Source organism: Pezoporus wallicus, unplaced genomic scaffold, assembly GCF_028554395.1.
Source record: "Pezoporus wallicus isolate ANWC-B61680 ecotype Strahan unplaced genomic scaffold, APGP_CSIRO_Pwel_v1 contig_11047, whole genome shotgun sequence".
Lineage (NCBI taxonomy): Eukaryota > Metazoa > Chordata > Aves > Psittaciformes > Psittacidae > Pezoporus > Pezoporus wallicus.
The window spans coordinates 341935-365561 of NW_026639456.1; the positions used below are offsets into that span (position 1 = coordinate 341935).

At 42.8% G+C, this 23627-nt stretch overlaps 1 protein-coding gene across 4 annotated transcripts in view; it reads left to right on the forward strand.

Moving 5' to 3' along the window:
* EBF2 (EBF transcription factor 2) overlaps positions 1 to 23627 on the forward strand; it is a 115747-nt gene that overhangs the window by 65259 nt on the left and 26861 nt on the right. For all 4 annotated transcript variants that reach the window (XM_057414681.1, XM_057414682.1, XM_057414684.1 and 1 more), the window contains exon 7: positions 17756 to 17837. In XM_057414681.1, coding sequence (XP_057270664.1) covers positions 17756 to 17837 — 82 coding nt within the window. The remainder of the gene's footprint in view (positions 1 to 17755; positions 17838 to 23627) is intronic.

The window sequence follows — 23627 nt, forward strand, 5'->3', positions numbered from 1 at the left end:
ACGAACACAAACACCAAGCGCTGATGGATGGCCAAAGTCGTGGCCAAATCCCACTTTGTGCTTCCTGTGCAGTTTAAACTAAAACACAAAGAGAAGTTGCTACTAGAATTCTCAACAGCAGTCAATCAAGAAGCAAATTTCAATAGAAATACAGCTTCCCTTAGGAACAAACCACTTGGAGATCTCGGGATGTAAATAAATATCTTCCAAGCTGTGTTTGAAGCACAGCACGAGTACAGTTTCATTAGAACCTGCCTCTTGATGCCGTTCTCAAAGGCAGCTTTGCTCCGCTGCTGTGTGTAAATATTTTGGGGAAAATACATATTTTCTAAAAAGTTAAGCCAACATTCTGTGTGTTTGTCTTAATGTGAGAAGAGTGACAGGAATAATACGGGCATGGATGTGTTTATGCACTCAGTACGTTCAGATGCACGTGTGGGTATATGGCTGTAGTATCCGTGCGTGCATATGTGCGCAGATACAGGTCAAATAACAGCTGTTATTATGAAGTTCAGCTTTTATTACCAATTTGTTGGTAGATTCGGGCACTATTTAATATATAAAAAAGAGAAGTCCACATCTGAGCTTTTTCCTAATCAGTTCCCTCATTTTGCTAATATTCCAACGACTGTCAATTCACTTCAGCGGTGCCATTTGCAGAATTTTCCAATTAGCAGGAAACCTGTTCCACCTTCTCCCATAATTACAGGGGCCTCGCTTCAGATCAGCTGTGGCCAGACAGCATGTGATGTACTTGCCAAAATCTGTGCACTGTGGGTCTGTGTGTGTGTGTGGAATTTTTGTTAACCTTTGCACGAGCTGGCACAGGCTCCCCATCGCTGCTGGAGGCAGGGAGCTCCCTCAGTAGTGGCATGTGTCAAAATATCCAAGTAATTTCTAATAAACACACCACAGTGCAAACACAAATAGGAGCCTGGTTGGATGCGCTGGTGTGCGGTGGATGTTCAGTGCATGGTACTTCCCTTGCATCTCTGTGTCTGGCTGTGAAAAGCAGGTGAAGATTGAGGAACTGCTGCGTTCCACTCGCATTAGATGATTTTATTCAAGAAGCATCTGTTTGGTCAGTTTTCCTCTATCCTTCAGCGTCTGTGTCAAGCAGTACAGCGAGGACAAGGTGGTTCTGATACTCTGATGTTACACTGGCTGATCAAAAAGCAATCAGCCCCTTTTCTAAGGGCTGCTTATCCGGCTGATATTACAGCTATAACAATGGAGCAGCAATAACTATTATTGTTACATGAAAAGAAAATATATTTAATAATAAGCTCATTGATTTTTAACAGCATCTCTGTGTTGCCTAATTGATGGGAAGTTGTATGTTTGTGTAGCCAACGGGGGTTATGAATTAAATATGGTCGTCGTTCCTTGAGGGATGCATGTCAATGCAAGAAGGATGGAGGATCTACATTTCCCCCAAGCTAAACAATCCCCTTGTAAAAGACCTAGGAAAGCCTGGAACAGGAGGAAGGGGGGGAAAGGGAATAAAAAGCATCCATCACTGTTTATTAAGTGCTGCTACTTGAAGGTAAAAGGGGTATTGAACCGTTTTCAAATTGGAAGGAATGTAGCTAGACAAAACATTGATGGTAATATTAGCTTGGTGACAAATTTTATTCTTTTGTCCACATTTATTACAGTAGCAATTTGAAGTGATTTATGTCTCTTACCCCTCTAAGCCTTTCTCTTTACACGCACACTCTCACAGAGGTGCATACATGAATTTGAGCTGACTTGAGTAATAAAATGAACCTTTCTGGTAACAGCCACAAAAAATACGGAGTGAAAGTGTCTGGAAGTGTTGCATCTGAAATGTTAAGAGCACTTGGAAAAAATGAGGCTCATGGAGATGCTTCAAACTGGGCACTTCACAAACCTTGGTTACCCTGCGCAGTACATGGGGAATGTTGGTGGCGGCTGAGAACATCAGCAGCTCCTTTCATTTCTTTATGTGCGTGTGTGCTAATGGCAGTGGAAGTACTTGTTGGAAGCAGTCCTTGCGTTGCTTAGTTTTGTGATTTCAGGTATGTTGAGCTCCTCTGGAAGCTCAGCTTTCAGGTCTTGAGCTTGAGCTGTAAATGCAAGGGAGGTTCCGAGTTCATTGCAGTCACGATAAACAGTTACAAGCGGAGCATGGCTCAGTGCTTCTGTGAGCAATCACTGATTTCTCATGCACGTATGTATATAGTCTTCTGTCATATGACCTGAAAAAATACACTCTCACATGAATACACCGGTGTCATACAGAATGATGGAATTCTTAACATAGAATCTAGAGTATTCTGCAGACTGGAGCATTTCATTCTTCAGGTAACAGCTCTCAGTCTCTAGGGAATGCGACTGTTGTTACCTGTCTCTTTTCAAGTACCTGTACCCTGAGTTGTCTGAGACTTCACCCATTGTATGATCACTGTCTGTCTGTTGAGAAGTTCAATGAGGCCTAGGAGGGCAAGGCTTGGTGCACATTTAGTGTAAGGTAGTGTCTATCTGACCATGAGAATGCATATGGAACGACAGTAGCAGGATGTACTGAGGATTGCTGGACCACGTAAGTCTGGGGTGTGTGCAGCGTTGAACTGTGCTGTGATCATTTTTCGGATGTAACAAATCCTTCATCTCCAGCATTATCAACCAGATTCCTATTCCAAAATCTCTGAATCGTAAAAGCCGTTCTGTTTTCTCCTGTACTACTGTTTGGTGCTCAGCTTTATTAATTTCTTGTCATTAATAGGGGATAACATAATGCAGAGCAAAGTTTGGGGTGGTCATTGCATTTGCAGGGCAGATGCCAGAACTCACACAACCCTGGCTATAGTAGAACATGGATTCTTAAAATAGGACTTAAAGTAAGGCTTTCATCACAGAATTCCTGCTGACTTTAAGCAAGCGTGCTTGAGATGAAGGTGGAGCGGTGGTGTTTGTAAGCAGCTATTACCAGAACAGTGTTAACAACTGGGGATGCTGCTTAATGGGTAGAGTCACATTAAAGCTGCAACAGGCGGTTTGTAACGTTTTAACGCAAATTTTAGAGCAAACAGGCAGTTCCCCATAAGATGCTGTAGGAAAATGAAACCCACCCAAAAAAAGGAGCAAGCTGCTGGTGGTGAGAGGACTGGTTCTAAGAAACCACTGGAGTTTGTTCAACAGTTCTGATTTTAAATAACAACTTAGAGCCAGTCCAGGTCTGGTTTCAGCTGTAGTGACTGAGCTGCAAATGCTTGGACATGGGAACATTTCTTGGTAAGACAAAACCTTTTACTGGATCTAAGCAACAGATGAGAACCGATTTCCTCCTGTTGGTAGATCCTCGGAGGCTCCGGAAAGGGACTGTTGTGTCTCCTGCTCTTTTATAACTGCTGAGGCCTTGATCCCTCTTTAAAAGCTTTCCATAGTCTCTTAGTAAAGATAATTTGTCGTTAAGAGGCAAAGATGCTCACAAGTCCCCAGGTGTCAGCCTGCTCAGCTTGCCAGCCCTGGCCTCTCACACTCATGGTCAGCCAAAGCCAACCGGGGCAGTGAATGGTGGGGCAAAGCCCTTTAGAAAAACAATTTCTCTTTTCTCCAAGTTTTGTCATTTTCTAAGCTGAAGTAAAGCCATTGCCAAACATAATAACGGCACTGTTAGTCCTGCTCAGGTGCTCAGGAGTATGAAGCTTACTCAACAAGGAGAAAAATGAGCAGGCTTTCCATTTTATTAGAAAGAAACCCTCTGTTTTGTGTAAAAGACATATTCCCCCTAATATGTGACTTGTTAATAGGTAAGTACAAAGTAATGACGTAGAACACGTTAAATGGATTCTAATGCCTCACTTCAAGCATTATAGTGAACGTTTTCCTAAGCTGCCCTCCACATTGGTAGTTTAATTCAGCAACAGAAAATGATGTTGGAATCTACTGAATTTAAACTGAAACTGTTGACCGTTTCTTTTTGGAAGGTGGAGAGGGAAAGGGGGAATAGAGATGGGAGGGATCTGTTATTAGAACAAATGATTCATCTTCTAAAAAGCTAAAGTGTCCTGGCAGAGATCAAAGTTTCTGCCTTGACATTCATTGATTTGATGATTCCTTATGAGTGTGATTAGTAGATTTAAACCCCAAGAGCTTCAAAGCTATGGCACATCTTTTTAGCATGTATATTAAGATGTGCAGGTCATCTAGCTGGTCTCCGTAGTAAATGCTGATCTTCTAAAAAGCAGTGCACCGTTTTCCTGCTGGTTCCCCAGGAAAACACATTTTGCTGGAATGAGTGAAGCCTCTGAACCTTAAATTTCTGCCTTAAACTTGATTTTTGTCTGTAAATTCAGAGAGCAAATGTTTCTATAATTGTTTTATTGAAACAGTGGTGCACAGTTTCATATACAGGCCCTTTAGGAATTGTATGCTGACAAGTCACAGTGGAATCCCAGAATCCCAGACTGGTTTGGGTTGGAAGGGACCCTTAAAGCTCCTCCAGCTCCAACCCCTGCCACAGGCAGGGGCACCTTCCATAGAGCAGCTTGCTCCAAGCCCCTGTGTCCAACCTGGCCTTGAGCACTGCCAGGGATGGGGCAGCCACAGCTTCTCTGGGCACCCTGTGCCAGCGCCTCAGCACCCTCACAGGGGAGAGCTTCTGCCCAATGCCTAATCTCATTCTCACCTCTTTCAGTTTAAAACCATTCCCCAAGTCAGAACTGTTTATCGGATGCTATTCAACTCCACAGCATTCATCAGAGATGTAATTATACATTTATGCATGAAGGAACTTTGCAAAGTTAATTTTCTTGGTAGGGAAAAATATCTGTGGAAATCTGGTCTTTTCTTCTCTCCTGCTGGCTTCTTATAAAAGATAGATTTGGGGCCCAATGGACTGTAACTCCTGTGAAATCTCTGTTCTGTAGGTATTTCAGTAGATACTTTTTAACAGCTCCAGGGGAGCCTTTACAAGGGATTATGTCATGATATGGAGCCTTTAAGATCTTTTTGCATATTGGGGGAAAATACAGTTGTGCCATGGAGCAAGGAGGGAATATACAGTAGCTGACTTCCAGGGAGCGAGTCTTTACCTGGTTCAGATCATTATAACAGCCTAAGAAGTGATTTTGAAAACTGAATTGAACAAAGCTACTGCAAACCTGCATAGAATCTTCCTTCCATTTCAGCTGACTCGATTTGCGTCTGCAGCTGAATCAAACTGATGAAGAAAGGTGTTAGCTTTTATAATGGAAAAGTTCCCAATATTCTTTTCACTACAAGTTCTGTGCAGTTTGGATCCAGCCTTGCTCAGCAGTCTCTTTAAGTGTCCTGGATAGGCTTGTGTTGATGTGTGATGTTTTCCAACAAGCTCCATGCCTTCACTCCTACAACCTGTCCTGACACTGTAGGCACTGACTCCGTAGTCTGACGCCTCATCACACGACGTGTTTGGAATGACAGTGCTACTCCCATTAGCCTCCCTTGATGTCTGTTTGCCATAGCAGCTTTTCAATTATTTAACATGTAAACAGCTGGATTAAAGGAGTGCAGAAATGTTACAGGCGCTCACAAACTTTGGTCCAGAAATTAGGACTGCAGCAGAACTTGAGAAGGGAAAAGAATCAACCTTAACCACATGCACCAACCTCACATTGCACCAGGGACAGCGAAGTTCTGAAGTTGGGAACTGCCGAAAGACCTTTTTCAGTAGAGAGCACATTATGATGCAGCATCTGGAAGGATACCCTGTTATTTACACCGTCAAAACATGACTATTTTCCAATCAATAAGCCAACTGTTATCTTAAAATCTGTGCTCTGCATGCATGTATGTGTGCCTGCAATTGGATGTATAACCCATGGAATATGTGCGCATAGAAATATGTTGTACATCTCCAAGAGATAAAGGGGATTGGATTTTCTCCCTGAGAAGTCTTTTAAAGTCAGTTCAGTGTGGGGTTTGTGTCTAGCTGTAACACTGCTGAACTCTTGAAATAGCCTCATCTCTGGCTTCTGTAATACCTCCTTAAGCATCGAGTTTAATCTGTCCCTGTGATCTGTCCAAATCAGGGAAGAGTATTAGAATTTGAAGGGAATGAAGAATACAGATCATAGTTGCTGTGTTTGGAAACAGCTGGAGCCCTCACACAAGCTCATTAGTCTCGTTACAAAGCAGAGCAGTGCAGAAGTCTTACCTTAATGAGATTAAATGTAAGCACAAACAAGCCGGTGGGTGAATGACCACTGCTCAGGCAGAGGAAGCTGCTGGTTGCACTGGGGCTTTATTAATCATGGGCTTGAGTGGGGTGATCAGCAGCTGGGGGGAAGGGGGGATAGAAAGTTTGGTCCATTGAGACTTGGTTTCACTGTTGTGCAGCCTCCTGCAGTTCCCCTCAAGGTCCAAAGCCAGGTCGGTGTCTGCTGTGTAAAGAGGCCCAGGAATCAGGTATTTCCTTTTGGGTTTTGGTACGTTTCACAGGCCTTGCTCGTTTTCAGTAGGTGGAAGGTCAGGAGCTGGAATTACAAAGTGTTAACTCAGGATCTCTCCTAGACGCCCTGGGAATGTGTTTTGCTCTAGCCAGAGGGTAAAGCTCTGTAGCTGAACACAAAGCTCTATAACAACATTGTGAATATACACATAGATATGCTGTAGTGATGAAGGGGGAGATCCAAACTATGGCCTTCACCACACGAATGGGTCCCCGTTGCTGTGTAAAAGGAGCAGCTCACTCACCAGGTGGGGATCTTGAAGGAGCCACCACTAAAACCAGATCTGAACGTGTGCACTTGAATAGGTGAACGGCAGATTTTGCATTGTCTGAAGTGATGTGGGAATAGGTATTACATATACACAGTAAAATGAAACCAGTCTCATGCTTCAGGGTGTAAATTGATCACTGGAAAGGTCAGGAAGCAATTTTCCTCTCCTGTTAACATCAGTGCACAGTCAACTTGGGGTGCGCGCGTGTGTGTGAACGTGAGCGAGGGAGGGCTGGAATGAAGGGATGCAATTTCTCCTGTACTATTTGCCAGAAGCAAAATGACTTCTGCAGCCAGGAGTTCATAGCAAACTGAGTGCTCAAGTGTTTGAGTTTTACCTCATCTTGATTTCTGGGTGTCCAATCTAAGGTGCTTTGAAGGAGCATGGCTTTCACAATGTGTTCCATGAGAATCCAGGCCGCTTTTCGATGTTGTGTGCAGTTGCCCCAAGTGTTTCTTCTTGCATGAAACCTGGGCTTTGAGCTTGATGTCTAGTCATGGTTTTGAATCAGGAGCTCAGAGAAGTGCTGGTGTTTGGACCCACTGGATTCTGGAGATGTGCATCTTAGTCCAGCAGTTGTAGTACAGCATGACTTAGCAGTGTTTTTCCTGAAGAACCTCTTAATAAGCCCACTAAAAACATATCTTACCTTGCTGTGTATCTTCATAATCATCATCACTTCTTAGGACAGTTGCCCTGAAATAGCAGAAGAGTCAAACCGTGCAAAGTCAAGTCCCCTTGGGTGTCAACCCCAGCAGGGTACTGAAGTGAAGTCCATGTGCCTGTCTTCTGCCCACCACCACCCCAACCCTTCCACTCCAGTCCCATATTAATGTCCTGGAAAGGCAAAATCAGCTGGGGGATCTCATTTGAGGCTCACCAATTGCCAGTTAACAGAGTTCATACCCCAAAATGAAGCTTCTTTTTGGCCTCTGGCACATACGTGCCACATCAAAAGTACTGAAAAGGTTAATGAAATTTGGAGACTAGTAAGCAGAGATAAATGTTTGCAGGGAAAGGTGGAACCACTTTAGATGTATTAATTTGTTTAATGCACACTAGAAATGTTCATATTCCTCAGAAATACAAGGTGGTGCTTGTATGCATGCTTGTTTGCAAAATGGCCAATGCCGTTTTGGGTGCTCTTTCCCTCTTTCTCTGCACCCAGTTGCTGGGTGAAATCTCAGGCTGTGGCTGTTTGATGCACAAAGCAGAGTCCCTGGTCTACAGCCTGTAGCACTGCACGTTTTACAGGACGCATTGGCATGCACGTTTCTGTGAGTCCAGGCTCTTCAACATTAAAGCAGGACCCTTCATTTTAATCATTAGAGAATGAATCCAGTGCTAATAGCACTTAATTGTTTCACTAGAATGATCTCCGTTGGTTTTGGCAGCCGAAATGAAAACAATTCCAAATACCATCAAAGGAGCTTATCCACACACAGCATGTACAGGGAGAGGGGTTTGATACACAACGGTGGGTGAATATCCTAACATCTCCTAATTCTACAGACGGCTCTGTAATCCTTTTCTGTCTCAGTCTATGATCTTGAAAGGTCCGATGGGTAAAGGCAAAAGGAATAAAATAGACACAGAAAACCTTGCTCCGTGCCCCTGGAAATCACACGGCTGTGCCTCAACCATACACCTATATTAATCTTGACTTTCTTGAAGCTTGCCCGCTAGTTTAAATTTGTATGCGACATCAAACATACCTTTTCACATATGTTCTTTCCAGATTTTTTTTAACAGTTACTTAGCAGTTTATAGAAGGAAGTGAATGATCTCATCAAGCTGCTTAGAAATTAAAAAAAAATCTGTGCTTATTAATTATGCAGGATTAGTCTAATTATAATTCAGCAAATTAATTAGCGACAGAAGGTGTTCTGAAACATTGGAGTACATTTGCATGTTAAATGGAGAGGCTAGTCTGTAATATATGTAAATTTATGCATGGCTTCATAGTTTAATTTAAAAATTTGCAGCTGCATATGGTATGGGAGCAGGTGAAAAGTCAGTTTTAGTTTAATGATGCTAACAAACATTGGATGCTGTCCTGTCTTAGGGAAGGAATGTGCTGAATGCACCCCGATCTGCCAATCTATAAATCTGTCATAGGAATATAATGTTACACCAATGCTCAGATTCAAGGTCATCTGTGACTAGACCCAGAAGTACAATAGGTGCAGATCTACCAACTGAATAGACCTCAGGAAAGGGAGGAGGCGAAATGCGCACGGACCCGAGGTGCTGGGCTGTAAATTTGTCTCTTTAGCAGATGACTGCATGTTTAGATGAATACAGTTTAGGGCCAGGCAATGTTCTTGTCTTCTTAAATGAGTGAGAACCTACAGCTGAGTGATATCCACTCTGGCAGGTGTAAAACAGGTGCCTAACCTTGGTTCCATCTCTAACATTCGCATCAGTGCAACTTCCTGATCTCTTGGAGTCACCAGGAAGTTATTCCCAAGTTGGGCATTAACTGCAGGGTGAAGGGTTTTTATGTTCTGGCCGCTGCCATATGGCAGAAGGAGTAAAAACCAGCAGCAGCAAAAAGGCTGTTGGTGTAATTGGTGCTCACTGTTCAGTCTAGCATGGCTCAATAGGCAGATCGTTCTTGAGAGGGGTGGCGAAGAGCATGGAAGAGTCAGAAGGTGGAGGAATCATAAGGGCCTATTTGCCATTAAAAAATGAGCCATAGTGTTTAGAAAGTCGAACTTGAGTTAAATTTGCACCTATGTAGAGCTATAAGGACAAAGGGATACCAAAGAATAAGTAGATGTCACCAGGACTGCAGAGCTATGTTTCCGTGATGCAGTCCAGCACCAAACCATTGGGTTCTGCTGAGGCAGACCCAAGTGGAGTGAAGAGGATTTTGGCTGGGTGTTATGTGCTGGGGCAGTGTGCTCTGTGAAATTTTTATCACTGTTAGAAAGAACCAGTAAAATCACAAACATGGGCTTGCAGGAATGGTGGGTGGTTCTTGGCTTCATCTGTGCTGTGGGCAAGTCCCTTTATTTCTAGGTGCCTTGACTTCCCCATCAGTGAAGTGTGTATAAAAGCCATTCTTTCCTCCTGTCCTTTGTGTATCTTTTCTCCAGTACTAATTTCACAATGTGACTGTGTGATGCTTAGCACAGTAGGAGCCCTTAGATACTTTAATAAGCCAGGGAATATTATCTGAACATCCCTTTCAACAGCCCATCAGCCCAATCCTCTCCTCTATTACCTCCCTGCCTATTGACTTTTGATTATGCTATGGCATTTGGTCTGGTGCCAAATGGCATGAATAATATGGATCTTACAGTATAAATAAGCTTTTAGCCATTGTCTTGTAAGTTACTGGAAAGTTTTGGGGTGGGAGGAAGGGGGAAAACCCAAAGGGAAAGGGAAACTGCTCAGATTGCAGAGAGCCCTCCAAAGACTTTTTGGAGACCAGTTGCAATTACAAACACGCTGTTAGTGTTGTGTTTCATTTTCAATTCGAACCCATAGAGTTCAATTATTATTTTCATTAATGGTGTCAGGTTTTCATCAGAGTGCACAAACAAGGAGGTTTTCCTTGGAGATCTTTTTTTTCCCCTAGCAAATGTGGCCATGCCAAATAACTCCATTGAGCACCGAGAAATGACTGTGTGTAACCGGCAGCGCGCTCCCCGCAGCCCTTGTTTCTTGAAAATGGAATCGCTTTGCAAGACAGAATAAGCATTTACCAAATGAGTGAGGATTGCAGTTGCTCAGAAGGAGTGGAACAGAAGCTGCTTTAGAGATGAGAATTGTGCAGGAGGTGGAAAATGTACAGAATAGAAACATCAAGTTTACGATGGGGTTTGGGGTTGGATGACACTGCGGGTTTACATTCAGTTCCTATTAATTTGGAAACTAAGCTTTAAAAGAAAGCCACTAGATACAGGGCAGAGAGAAATATGATGTTCTAGGCTGCAGAGAGATGGGAGATTTGAGGAGGAATTGTTCTGTGGTGAAGACATGAGGCTGGGAGCTGGACATGAATTCAAGCCCAGCTGTTGCTGTGGACTCAAGGTGCAATGTTCTTTCTCGACCCATCTAAAGTACAGGATGTCAGTACTTTCACCCTGGTTCCACATCAGAACTCAAAACCTAAATTGAAGTGATTGCCTCAGTGTAGGAGAAGGAAAGCAGGGTGTTAAACAGTGGATGTTGGTAAATGACACTGGGCTGTTAGCCTTGGAAAATAGAAGTGTTTTGATAGTTAAGGTTATGTAATGTTTCCAATTAATTTGAGGGACACAATATCTTGTGGAATTTTAAAGGCCTTTTTGAGTTTTTCTGCTTTATTAAAGCTAAAAGTGCTAATTCCACCTGTTCCCTATTACACTTATCTGATCTGTATCTCTTCATGTGCTTTGAATTTCATCTTGGAATGAGCACACTGTTCTTCATAGAATGGTTTGGGTTGGAAGGAACCTGAAAGATCATCTTCTTATGGATTGATTGAGTATTAATGTAATAATAAAGATGGGCCTATACAGGAAACTTCTGATCTAGGCTTTCCTCAGTGCAAAGGATCTTTGTGTCCTGAAGATTTTAGTCCAAACCACCCTGATTTAATAATACAAGTTACTCCTGCACCGTACTCTTTACACTCTGCAGAAGCAGATTTCACTTTGGCAAGCATCTACTTTGAAACTGGGAAAGAAATGTGGAGCACAGGAAAAAGAGCCTGTGGAAAGGGGTCAGATCAGTGCCTAGAAGCTGAGACATCAGAGAGGTAAGATGAGAATGCAATGGCAGTGGAAAGGTTTTATGTGGCAGGAAGGATAGGTGGAAGCGTGAAAATAGGAATCAGGAATTTGTGAGGAAGGGACCTCGAAGGCTTCATCTCCCTTAGGTCTGCAAACACCTTAACTCATCTCTACACAAGGCTGCGGAGTTAACTTGCGTAGTCTGGTTGTCCTCTGCATGCAGCAGCTGGAGAAAGGCCTTACCAAATTGGTGGTCCCATCACTGAAGGAAGTATTTTGAATTAAGGTAAGAGGATAGAGAAGTGTTCCTTGTTTTTCCCATCAGGAAATGAGGATGTTGTTGGGGACTGGCTTCATGTTCATGTGCAGTTTTGGTGCAGCTGGATTCTATCTATCAAAAAACAAGTGACAGATGAGCAGCCACCTCCTCTTGTGGCCAAGGCTTAGGACCTCACATCATCTGACTCCTGCCCCCTTCTCTCATTGTAAATCTCTGACAAACTCCAAAGTCTTTTGACCTACGTATGGTGGGTTTCACATTTGTTGTGCACAGGAGTTTTGTGAAGATGAATTAGCTGCTGTTCGTAGAGTATCATATAAATGCTCTGGATTATTGTAATAACCTCACTCATTCCTCACACACTATAAGGTGTATGTTCATTAGAATGCCTGTGTGCAAAGCCTGATCCCACATTGGCTGTAACTGCTGGAAAAGAGCAGGAAATTTTCTCATCAGCTCCCTAATAATACACACCCATGTAATAGAATGAAATTACTCCAGAGATAAATACTCAGATTATAAAGAAATCTTCTGCTGTGATAGTCATTAAAATCAAGGTGATGATATGGAATAAATGTGATTAATTGATTTTAAGGAGTGACCTTCAAATAGGTGTGCAGAATCTGACCTAGTCCCTTTGAAAGGAAGACGTGAGTCCAGCCACCTCCTTTGCCGTGTTGTGCCATGGGGTAGGGTTACCGGTCACGCTTATCTCAGAGTCTGCAATGCAAAGACACACAGGGGTGAGTCAAGAGGAGGACAGGAGCTTTGATGGGGTTGGAGCCAGGCCCTCACTGTAATGATTATTTTGCAGTTCATAGAAGATTTAATCTTTGTATTGTTTAACTGGAGCAAAGCTATCCTTAGTAACAGCTTCTAGTTTTCTCTTGGTTCACTTTGTGACTTTCTGGAAGCACTTTAATTGTTTAAGCAGAATGCCACCAGATCTCTATGTTTTCATTAGGTTGAAGCATCCTTGAGTTTGCTGATAAACATGATCAGATGAGGTGGGATTGTGCCAAAAAAAGCCCGAGGCCACGAATCCAAATTCTACAGTAACCCAAACAAGAGAGGATTAGCTCAGTATTTGCTTTTCAAGGGATGTTTTGGAAGCGTGTCCAGAGGCTGCTCATAAGATAAAACCAGCGTTCTGAGCCTTGATTCTGTACCTGTATTTTAAGGAACCACAAAAGGTGGATAAAGGTTAGTTAAGGTGTAGAACCTGGAGTCAGGAGAGCCGAGTCCTAGTCCCAGCTCTGCGGCAGACCTGCAGTGTGATGGGGATCAATTCCCTCCACGTTCCCAGGCCCTGGCATCTTTGGAATGGTGAGTTCCACCACCTGCTGCAGAGGGGTTTTGCGAGCCAGAATTAATTGAAGTTTAAGTCCCACAGAATGGTGCTATAAAAGCGCAAAGCATATTATCTGTTTCTGTGGTTCCATGTGGTGAGCCTAATCAGTCCCAGGTCCTGTGGCAGGGTTTTAAAAAGGCATTAATGCATTTTTCTTTTAAACCTCCACCTTCTGCTGCCTGTGGGACTGCTCTTTAGGGCTTCTGTCTTGTCCTGTTGAAGTCAAAAGGTTTTTCTCCTGACTCCAGTAGGATTTGATTAAGGTTCTTCTCAATCATCCGAGATGAAGGAGAAACATTCTCAGAGGTGTGGAACTTGCTTTCCAGTTCTAGCTGCATTTTAAAGTTGCTTCAGGTGGGTACAGAACCTTATCTATCTATCTAATCTACCTACCTGTCTGCCTACCTCCCTAAAATATATAGAACCTAATAATATATATCTGTATATAATATATAAGTATACATCCTAATTATCTATCTATCTAATCTACCTACCTACCTAAAATGTATAGAACCTAATAATATATATATCTGTATATAATATATGAGTATACGTCGATGACGTGGGAGTGTGGGTCAGCAGTTTCTTTGGAAGGACCTTGAGAGATGCAAGAATGTTGCCCTTCCCCTTTCTCTGTGCCCATTGAGAGCCCATTGACAGGGGAATCTGTTCTGCCTCTCTCAGCTGTATTATGGGCTGTATGAGCACTCCCTGTCTGGTTTCCCACCAAGTCAGATCCCATTGCTCATAGTATTGCTGCAAAACAGTTGAGATAACACAGCTGTCTTTGTACTGAAGTGAAAAAGGGGCACTTAAATGATTCATCAACCTCGCTCCTCAGTGACTCCCAGTAGGAGGTGCAGCAACTTTTACCATAGCTCCTTCTAAATCCTAAAAGAGGGAGTTATATTTAAGGTGGCTTTTAGGAGACCTCTGCAAGTGTATGAGGCTGTAGGTAGAAAGCTTGACTGTAAGAGAGACAGTAGGCAAAAACGGAGAAGTCTATAGTTATGTCGTCATTAATTTATGTCTGTGCATTAAGTTAATCAGGTTTTCTGCAGTAATGCCAGGATTTTTAGTGGTAGTGATTTAGAAGTGTTTAGTTTTTCCCCCAGTGCCCTTAGATGGCGAGCTCTGAGGTGAGTGGGCCACAGTGGCTCTGCTTGGCTGGACTCAGAGTTACCTGCTAAACTCATAGCTGATGTTCCTTAGCGGGAAACAAAGGCCAGCTAAAGAGACATGAAAGGGGGCTAATTCTTTAAATTGCTTTTTATTTTCCAATGCATGTGGAGGTTAAAGCCAAAACTTAAAGGTTCTCATTTAAAAAAATTAATAAAGCTTTTCTGCAATTCTCCTGTTACCCCTAAACCAGCTTCATTTAGCGCTAAAGCTTCCCTACTCTTTGCTCCCCCCAAGTCATTTTTATTCTAATGCTGCAATAAATATTAATGCCTTTCCCAGATGCAGCCACTTAATATATATATATGTATATATATCGACCTACCAGAGACTTCATGCGGATGCCCAGTTGTGGATAAAATTTGACTAGAAAAAGTCTGAAAGAGAAGAAAAAGAGATGTGGTTTCTTGTGTATGCATCTAAATAGAACTGAATGTAAATCTCAGCTGATGGGAGGGGAAACTGTCTTAGTGCAGTGTATCCAGTGAGCTTCAAAGAAACTGCAGACCTCTTGGCACTGGCAGTATATGGGAATACTGCTCAAGCACTAAAACCAAAGCCAGCACTTCCAAAAGTGAGGTGAGGAATTACTGATACCCATCTTGTGCTATCTTAAAGGTGCACCATTTTCAGCAATGAGGTGCTCAGCAGTTCCAAAAGGTCAGGCTCTTCAAACTGTCTCCAGTGGGTCATTTGGAATCTTTACCTTTCTGTATCTGCATTTTAGGGGTTGGTGTGACCCGGGTGCTGCAGTATCCTATAGCTCTTCCCAAAGCCAGCCCAGCTGATGCAGCGAGTTCTCTTACAGGCACTATTCGTTGCTCTGATTTTCTTTGTCCTTTGGTTCATGTTGATCAGTTTTCTCCTCTAGATGAATAGGGATGCGAACATTTAAAACATGTAAAAAGGAAACTGCACGTTTTCCTGGTTAATTTGATTATGTTCGATTTATTTTGCCTTGAAAGTAACAACTTGTTGTGGATTTTAGGTTTCAGTTACCCTCCAGTATAATCAGTTACCCAGCAGCACATTGATTTTCATGTAGTTACTTGCCTTGGTTTCATTATCTAGTTTGGTTCCGTTCTGCAGTTTTTCCTTCCATAGGTAGCTCTCAGTAACAGCAGCTCTTTGTATATCTGCAAATAATGATTTTATATCTGTAAGAAGAGGGCAGGATAAAAAGGAGTGTTTGTGAGTAAGTTCTGACTCGAATTCTCCTGTGAACCTTCGCGCCGGCGCGCCGTATTTTTCCTTCTACAAACATCCTTGCAGTTAAAATCTTGCTTCCAAATCACCCAAATAAAAGAGGTCACAGATCTTAGCACGAGGAACCAGTAAATTGTATTTGATAGAATATATTCACTCAGTGCTGCTCCTCGGGCATGAAGCTCTGTAGGGTTTTCAGTTGAGAAGACGCAGCGGTGACCAGGGCTCTGTTGGGAGAAGTTGCCCCCTGACAGTTGAGCATGAGCAGGTCTCTGCTGATGAACCTCAGTGTGGTGAGGGGCCATGGCAGGATGTCATCTGTGCGAAAGGAAGGACCAGGAGCTCTCTAAGTCGTAAATGAGAAGGAATGAGGAAAATAAAATCCAGTCTCCAAAATGCACAGAGAAAAAGAAATATTTTAGCTATTTAAAAAATATCAGTGAGAGATTTCAGGCCGAAAGGGACATTTGAGCAACCTGGTCTAATGGAAGGTGTCCCTGGGCATGGGAGGGGGTTGGAACTGGATGAGCTTTAAGGTCCCTTCCAACCCAAACCAGTGTGGGATTCTGTGCTTTTAATTTACAAAGCTCACTGGAAGGCTTCATTTTGTGACAGTCATTTTACATGACGTTATCTGGCTCTTTTTTGTGGGTTCAATTGTCATGAGGTTTCTGAAGGGTTTTGTTTGTTCAAGCAACATATAAACGGATCAGATCCTTCGATATTTCTTTGTATGTTTGGGGCAGATGGAAGAGAAAGGCCGCGATGGAAGTGGTGCAGAGCAAGCAGCAGTAACAAGGGCGAGCGGATTCCTGCTTTATTGTCTTGTGCAAGGACTCTTTGGGTGGGTGGTGGTGGTAAAGCCAGGAAATATACATCTTTCTCCTTTAAAGTTCTAATTCAAGGCATGAATGTGTGAGTTCTGAAGGGACTTAGGGACTGCGGTAAAAAATCGTTGTCATAGTAACAGAAAGGGAAATAGGCCTGGCTCACCTGGGACTTTAACTTACTGCAAAAGCGGCTTTTTTTTGTAAGGAAAGCACTCAGCAAAGCGAAATAAATAAATAAATGGCTCTTTGTATTCCAAATCAATCCTTCAACTCCTTATTTTAATTTCCAGCCAAGTCTTTTTTCCTTTGGAATCTATCTCAAAGTCTTTGATTTTTTGATTTCCTTAATTATTGCAGTTAAATCTGGTTTTGTCCAACAAATGGAACCGAAAATCACAGCAAAATCTTTCCACTTGTGATAGAGGATGCCAAAAAAAATCCTTGCCTGCTAGGTCTGAATTTTCAAGACATGCTTGTTCCATTTTTAAGGCAACAACTCTGATTTTTCATGTAATTTCTTTACTTCTGAATTTCCTAAATGTAATGGGATGAACCAGATAACAAAGGGATAACTCCTCTCCTCCCTGCATCTGACACACGATTTCATGGAAATGGTATAGAAAAATGCCTGCCTAATATTTCTAAGCTTTAAGATCTAGGCAAGGTGTTGGGGAAACCAACCCAGCAGTCTGAAGTTTCAGCCTGGGTACATGACAAGCTAAACTCGACTGATAATAACACATAAAGATAGGCATATGTGACAGGGCAAAAATAATTGGCATGAGAACTTTGTACGATGTTAATGGGTTTATCTGCTTGAACAGCATGAGCTGTCACGTATTCCTTCAGGTTGTGCTTGCGTTATCCTCTCTCCAAATCTGTGTGAGATTATAATCTGGACTCTTGGCAGTGCTGCTTCTCTGCTTTAGTTTGTGAAATCTTAATAAGTAAAAACCACCGTCGTGACGAAATCTCATCGGCTGCTTCTGGGAGCTGTGTTTGTCTCTGGTTTTGAGCACATTCTCGGGAGTTTCAAGGCTTATCTGCTTCGGGGTTGCCCTGTTGCTTTTTGTAATTTTTACAATGACATTATCCTTCTGTATTGTCTCATGGAAAATCCCTTCAGACAGCAGAAGAAAGAGCTTATATGCAAGGGAGAGATAAAGAAAGAGACTGAAACCGTGTGGTCAAACATGCAGTGAGGCAACGGGCAGAAATCGGAGTGGCTAGCAGCCCAGCTCAGGGTGGATTACACTCACATTGGTCGTACTTCACCTGATTTGTTTTAACTTCTCTTTGTCAGGGTTTGCTCGTGTTTGGTTTAATTCTGTTTTGCTAAGTCCCTGGTCTGCAGATACCCCCCCTGTAAATCACTGCCGTGTGTATTTTAAAACAAGATCCCACAGGAGGTGGTTGTGAGGGTTAACAGCAGTGACGTGGTTCTTTATCTTTCCAGGTTCTTCCTAAAATTTTTTCTCAAGTGCAATCAGAATTGCTTGAAAACAGCAGGAAACCCAAGAGACATGAGACGGTTCCAGGTAAGTCTTATGAGGCTCAGCATTAACCTGTCTGCTTGTTTTCTCTTCCCTCTCCTCTCCCCTCCATACATAAATATGATGACAGTATAGGATAAGCCATAGCAGATATTGTTAAAGTTTTTCTCCATTTGTTGTGTTTAAACCTTTTTTTTCCTCTTTTTTCCTCTTTTTCCACTCTGAATCCCCAAGGGGAAGTGATGTACTGCACCAACCAGCAGTGGATATTTGATTTGACACCCTCGGGCAAAGCACTCGCACATACAGCTGCCCACAGCAGGGATCATGTTTGTGATACTTAGATGCCTCAGAATTTTCCAAGTAGCTCTGTACGTGGTACACAAGCAGGCTCCTCATTTCCCTCCACTCCCTCTCTCTTTCCATCTTTTTTGCCTTTTAACACTCTCATGGCCTCCCTTTTAGCTTCTTTTTTAAAACAAGGAGCCAAAATAGCAATGGTCACTTTAAGATCTCACGCAGCAAAGCAACAAGGCCCATGGGAGGATGACCCAGCTGCTTTGCAGCAAAATCTGCCACTGGTTTCATCATAGCTGTCGCTGATGTATTGTGAACACCAGCTAATAAAAACACAGAAGGAGGCGAAGTGTGTCAGTGGTGAGGAGAAAGGCAGGCACAGTCTCCCATCTTTCATTCCCAGCCTTTTAAGCAGCTACTTACAATTAATGTTTTAACTGTAACTGACCGGAGTGCTCAGGGTTTTACCTCAGGGATGCACTGTTGTGTCTCCATGCAGTGGGAAAGGTGGCACAGCAGAGAATGTGGTAGGAAAGTGGTGCTGGAACTGGCTCTCCTGCAGTTGAGTGTGAGGCAGCTTGGTCTGGTGAAGGGACGTGGGGTTGCAGGTCAGGGTTGGGCTGCACCATTGATCCAGTGTTTATTTCTACCTCTCCATATGGGGATGCTCACCTTGGTAAAGCATTGTGGTCTTGATTCAGGAGAATGCTTGAGGGAGTGCAGGGATGCTTGGCCAGCCAGTCCCTCTGTAACCTACTGGTGATATCAGGACTATCCTTGTAAATGCTTTTACTGCTTCTCCTCATTATTGTACCTTCTTTGTGCAGCATCCCTGGTACAAAGAGGATTTTAGCTTCTTGAGGGATGTGTGGTTTCCCTGGTGACCCACAAGACTTGCAGTGGGAAGGTGCCATCGTTAGGTGTGGCAGTTCATGTTTCATTGCTTGGGCACTTGCATCAGTTTCCTCAGTTATAAATGAAATTAAAACTCCACAGGAGCTGTTTAAAACTTTCCACCAAAACATGTTTTCATAGACAAGTGCTTTCAGTTGGTTTTACTTTTACTAGCAATGAAAAATTCACAGGAGGTATTAATAAAAAACCCAAATAAAGAGTTCAAGTTTTAGGAGCAACTGCAAATGGAAGCTTCTGAAAGCTCCAAAAATGGTTAAGAAATATAGGCAAAGAATAGAAAAGTTATTGATTATTTTGGTTGAGCAGAAATAAATAAGAAAAATACCTGAAACCACAGTGACTTGTCCATTCTGTGTTTTTAGAGGTAAGACACAAGAAGAAGGAGGTGCTCGTTGTTAGGGAATTTATCCTGATTTTATTGTTTTTTCAAGTGGCAATTTCCATAAAGAAAACCCCAGCAATTAGTTATCATCTGCCAAGAGTGCCCAAAAACCTGAGCACAAAGGAAAACTGGGTTTATAGCATGTAAACAGATCTTGTTAGCTCGGAGAGCAGCTCCAAGAGCTGATTGTGGAATGCGATGAAACATAAATACAGAGCCTCCTGCTTTGTTTTGTTAGGAGCTGGTAAAGAATCTGGCACAAGGGTATCCTGATTAGCACCCGGGGATTCCAGGCACTGCCCTATTACAAAGAATACTCCTTGTAAGAGCCAAAGTAGAACTTCTGGATGCAGACACACCTGAACGCAGCAGCAGTTCAGATCTGGTTTCAGTCTTGTGCTAGCTGCGGTGACTGAACTAAAACCTGAGATTTCAGTCAGGTGCTGAACTGCAGGAGGATTTTAGAACTAAGGTTTTTGGCTGAAATCTGTCTCTGCTATCAGCCTTATTCATTGTTTCACCTCTTTATCTCCCCACCCTGAACGGTGACGTTACAGAGCCTAAATACCTTCACATTGCCAGTGAAACACTGACCAGGGAAACTGAAGTGGGTCCATGGTCTGTGATAGAGTGCCTGCAGCCAGTCCACCTGGCTCTGTGTGGAACAGTATGGCTTTGCTTGTGATCTCTGTACCAAAAGCAGCGGTGTGTTGGAGTGGAACAAGAGCTGGGATAGACTCTTCAGCTGGGGTTTCTGCCTTGCAACTTGCCAAGCCAGGAAAACAGAGCCAAGTGAAACTCTGCTTGTGTTTTGCAGGGCTTGCTTAAACTCCTCCTGCACTTTCAGTCCATGCGAGTTCATCCCCTTTGAGGTTCATTATGAGCTTTAAGTTCAAACCTCCAAATTAATCAGGATCAGGCAAACCCACTAGGTTCAGCTTCCTTTTTCTCAAACCCAGAAATGTCGACACGACTTTTCTCAGCATTACAAAAATGAAATGAACCCTTTGAGACAAACACTGGAGGTTGCGAGTGCAGGGATCTTCCTTCGGGCTTGTTCCAAACGGGACACGTCGGTTGATGAGCTTTGTTCTGGCCTACAGAGGTCAGGATGGAGAAAAAAGGATACAAAACGTGCTTCAGCTGCTAAAATTTTACACATTGGGAGTAAAAAAGCTCTGTGTTCCAAGGGAAATTAGCTGTGATGAGCCAGAACGACAATCGGCAAAGAGCTTGTTTTCTGCCTGCCTCCTTGTTTATAAGGATAGAAGCACGACTTCCCGGGATGTAATGGAAGTTAAGAGCACTCTTGAATGCTCCGCTCTCTCTGTCCTCTGGATCTTCTTTTTCTGGTGGATTTTTTAGGGTGGTTTGTGGGTTTGTTTCTTTGGGGTCAAAGCTTTTTTGCCTGCTGCTCACTGAGTATGGTCCCCCTAAAGTCAGAAGTGGGGAGAAAAAGCCTGGATTACTTCGAGCATTAGTGATGTGCTTGCACACTGTGAGCATGTTCATTTTCATTTTAGCTGTTAAGGTTTACACTAGGCAAAGTAATTAATGTGCAGAATTGTTTATTGGGGTTGAAAGGACAGACAGTTGTTCGTCCTCCCAGCGCAGGAGCATGTGTGAGCACAGTAAAAGCAGGGTCAAAAGGCTCAGTGCTGTAGGGTACTTTATGCATTTTCTGATTTAATTCACTACGTTTTATTCTTGAACTACATCTAAAACCCTTACTGTTTTTTCCCCCATAAATTATTTGTACAGCTGTTGTTATTAGGGCCCTCCTTTTTGAAACATTTGCACACGTTTAACTTTCCTTACGCAAACAGACTTGCGCAGCAATGCTGTTGAGAATCTTTTCACTTGTACCTATGTTTTCCTGCAGAAATATGTTCATTTTCAACTTGTCAGATCTCCATGAGACATTAAGATACTCTTTTATGCTTAAAAAGCAGAAGAGAGAATCCTTATCTCAAGAGTTCTCATTTAAATTGCTACTGAAATCTGGAACTAAAAGGGTCCCATCAAAAGCCACTTTTGCTCTTCAGTGGAGATTGAATGAAAGCCCAAAACTCAGGCTTTGTTGTTGAGACACAAGTACAAATAAGAGACATGGAATCAGTGCCGTACAATGCATCTTATTGAGCTCTTCCAGCACGGAAGAATGGTTACTCATGTCTGGAAAAGTGTCAAGTTAATGCTTCTGATTAGAGATGGGTGTGAAGTGACACAGTTTGGGCTTGCCTTGGCTAATCACCAGCGTTCCAGGGCAGTGGGCTCCAGTCTCTGACCCTGGCCTCAGCCTTGCTTCTAGATAGGTTATAAGGTTTAGATATTTTATAGCAGAGCTATGATGTATTAGACTAAATTAAATGTTAAATTTCACTTATATCCCATTCATTTAAAACAAGGAGGGTGAGGAGAAGGAGGGATGGAAAGGTTACATTAACACCGCATTGTAAAATTAATACAGCTCCAGAAGCCTAAAGAGGTGTTGTTTTAGTATAATTCTTCAGTTTGGAGAGCAACACCAGCTGCTTTGTGATCACATTCACCAGCTGAAACTTGCTTTGATATTGAGTAGAGCTTCAAAGATGCAATGAAAATCTCTTTAAGTTTCATTTTTTCAAATCAAATACAGAGGTTTTCTACTGTTGAAAAAATGCTAAACCTCAGAAGTTAAAGGATGAGTGATCATTATTTGGTGGGATTTTTCCCCACAACTAACATGATTTTACTGTGAATTGCTCACTACTACAGTGGCTAAAGCAGGGAGAGGGAATCTTTCTAGAACTAATGGATGTGTTCATGGTTACTTGCTGGCTGCCCAGGTAAAAGTATGCAGATGGAGTAACAAATCCTTGTGAATTTAACTGAAGCAAATACTGATTATTTATCAATTAAAATACTTCTGACCAGAGATTATCAGTGGAAAACTGAAACAAAAAGCAGGTTAAAATCACCTGTTCATGCTGACTGAGTTCAGCTGAGCTGCAAAGCTGACTTTACACAGGTACTGGCATTGCTGTCACTGCTGTAGTCTCAGTGAGCGATTCTCTCAGGAACAGAATAAAACAAATATGATGCCCTCCGTTTAATGAGGACTTCTCCTGGAGAACTTGATTGAAGCCCAGTGGTGCTTAATGGTAACGACCGGTGTGTAATGGGGGACAATAATTCTGTGGAATTAAGATGAGGCACTTCAGCTAAAATGCTTCAGCTGAGACCTGGCGCTAACGCATTAGACTCCTGTTGGTTGGGAATTCTGCTTCATCCAGTAACGCGCTGATTAAACAGATCCTACAGAGAGAATGGTACAAGGCAACGGAACATCAATACTAACAATGGTCAGCTTTGAACCAACATGCTTTTTAGAAACACAAAGAGAAAGGTCAGCAGTTGCCCTCTGTTTTCAGCAGACATCATGATATGGAATGTTTCCTGGCAGGTATCCCCCTCTAGATGCTCTAGGGGAGAAAGAGAAAGGAAAAATAACAAGGTGTTTCCCTGGGGAGATTTCCTGCCTGACCTCAGAGTAGTTGGATCAGTTCATCATCAGGCACGTGAGCAAAGCTGGCTGTGCTTGAGAATTCACCCAGCTGGCTTCTGATACGAAGCACTGAAGGATCTGTGTCATTCAGGAAAAGGAAAACTGGGTAAGAGTGGTGGGGCAATACTGTGAGTTAGCCACGCAGGCTGGGAAGACAAAAAGGGAGAGCAAGAATGAAACACAGCGGGCCTACTTCAAAATCCTTTTCATGCCAATGGTGAAAGAATGTGCCAGAGACCCCCACGGTCTCTTGGATATGGGTAGGAATTGCTGAACTGTTGTTAGAGAGGTGAATGCTACATGGACTAGTGTTATTGGAGACTAATTTCCCAGGTGTAGACTGCAAAACAAGTGCAACGAGTATCAGCACAGTCTAAAGCTATTAATGGGTGGCACATTTCCTCATCAGGTAGCGACTGACACAAAAAAGGGTGATGTTATTTTAGGTTCTACATGAGTAAGGGAAGGACTGACTGCAAGTGCAGAGGAAAAAGCAGTCATGGAGCTTAATGTGCTTAGATCTGGAGACCAAATAGCCATCATGACAGGGAGTTGTGGGAGTTATGTATTGTCTATTGAAAACAAACCATGGATGAGGTTGCTCTCCTATCCCTGTGCCCCTAAAGTCTTTGGAGCCTCTGTTCCTGAGATGAATCATAGACTTACAGATTAGTTTGGGTTGGAAGGGACCTTC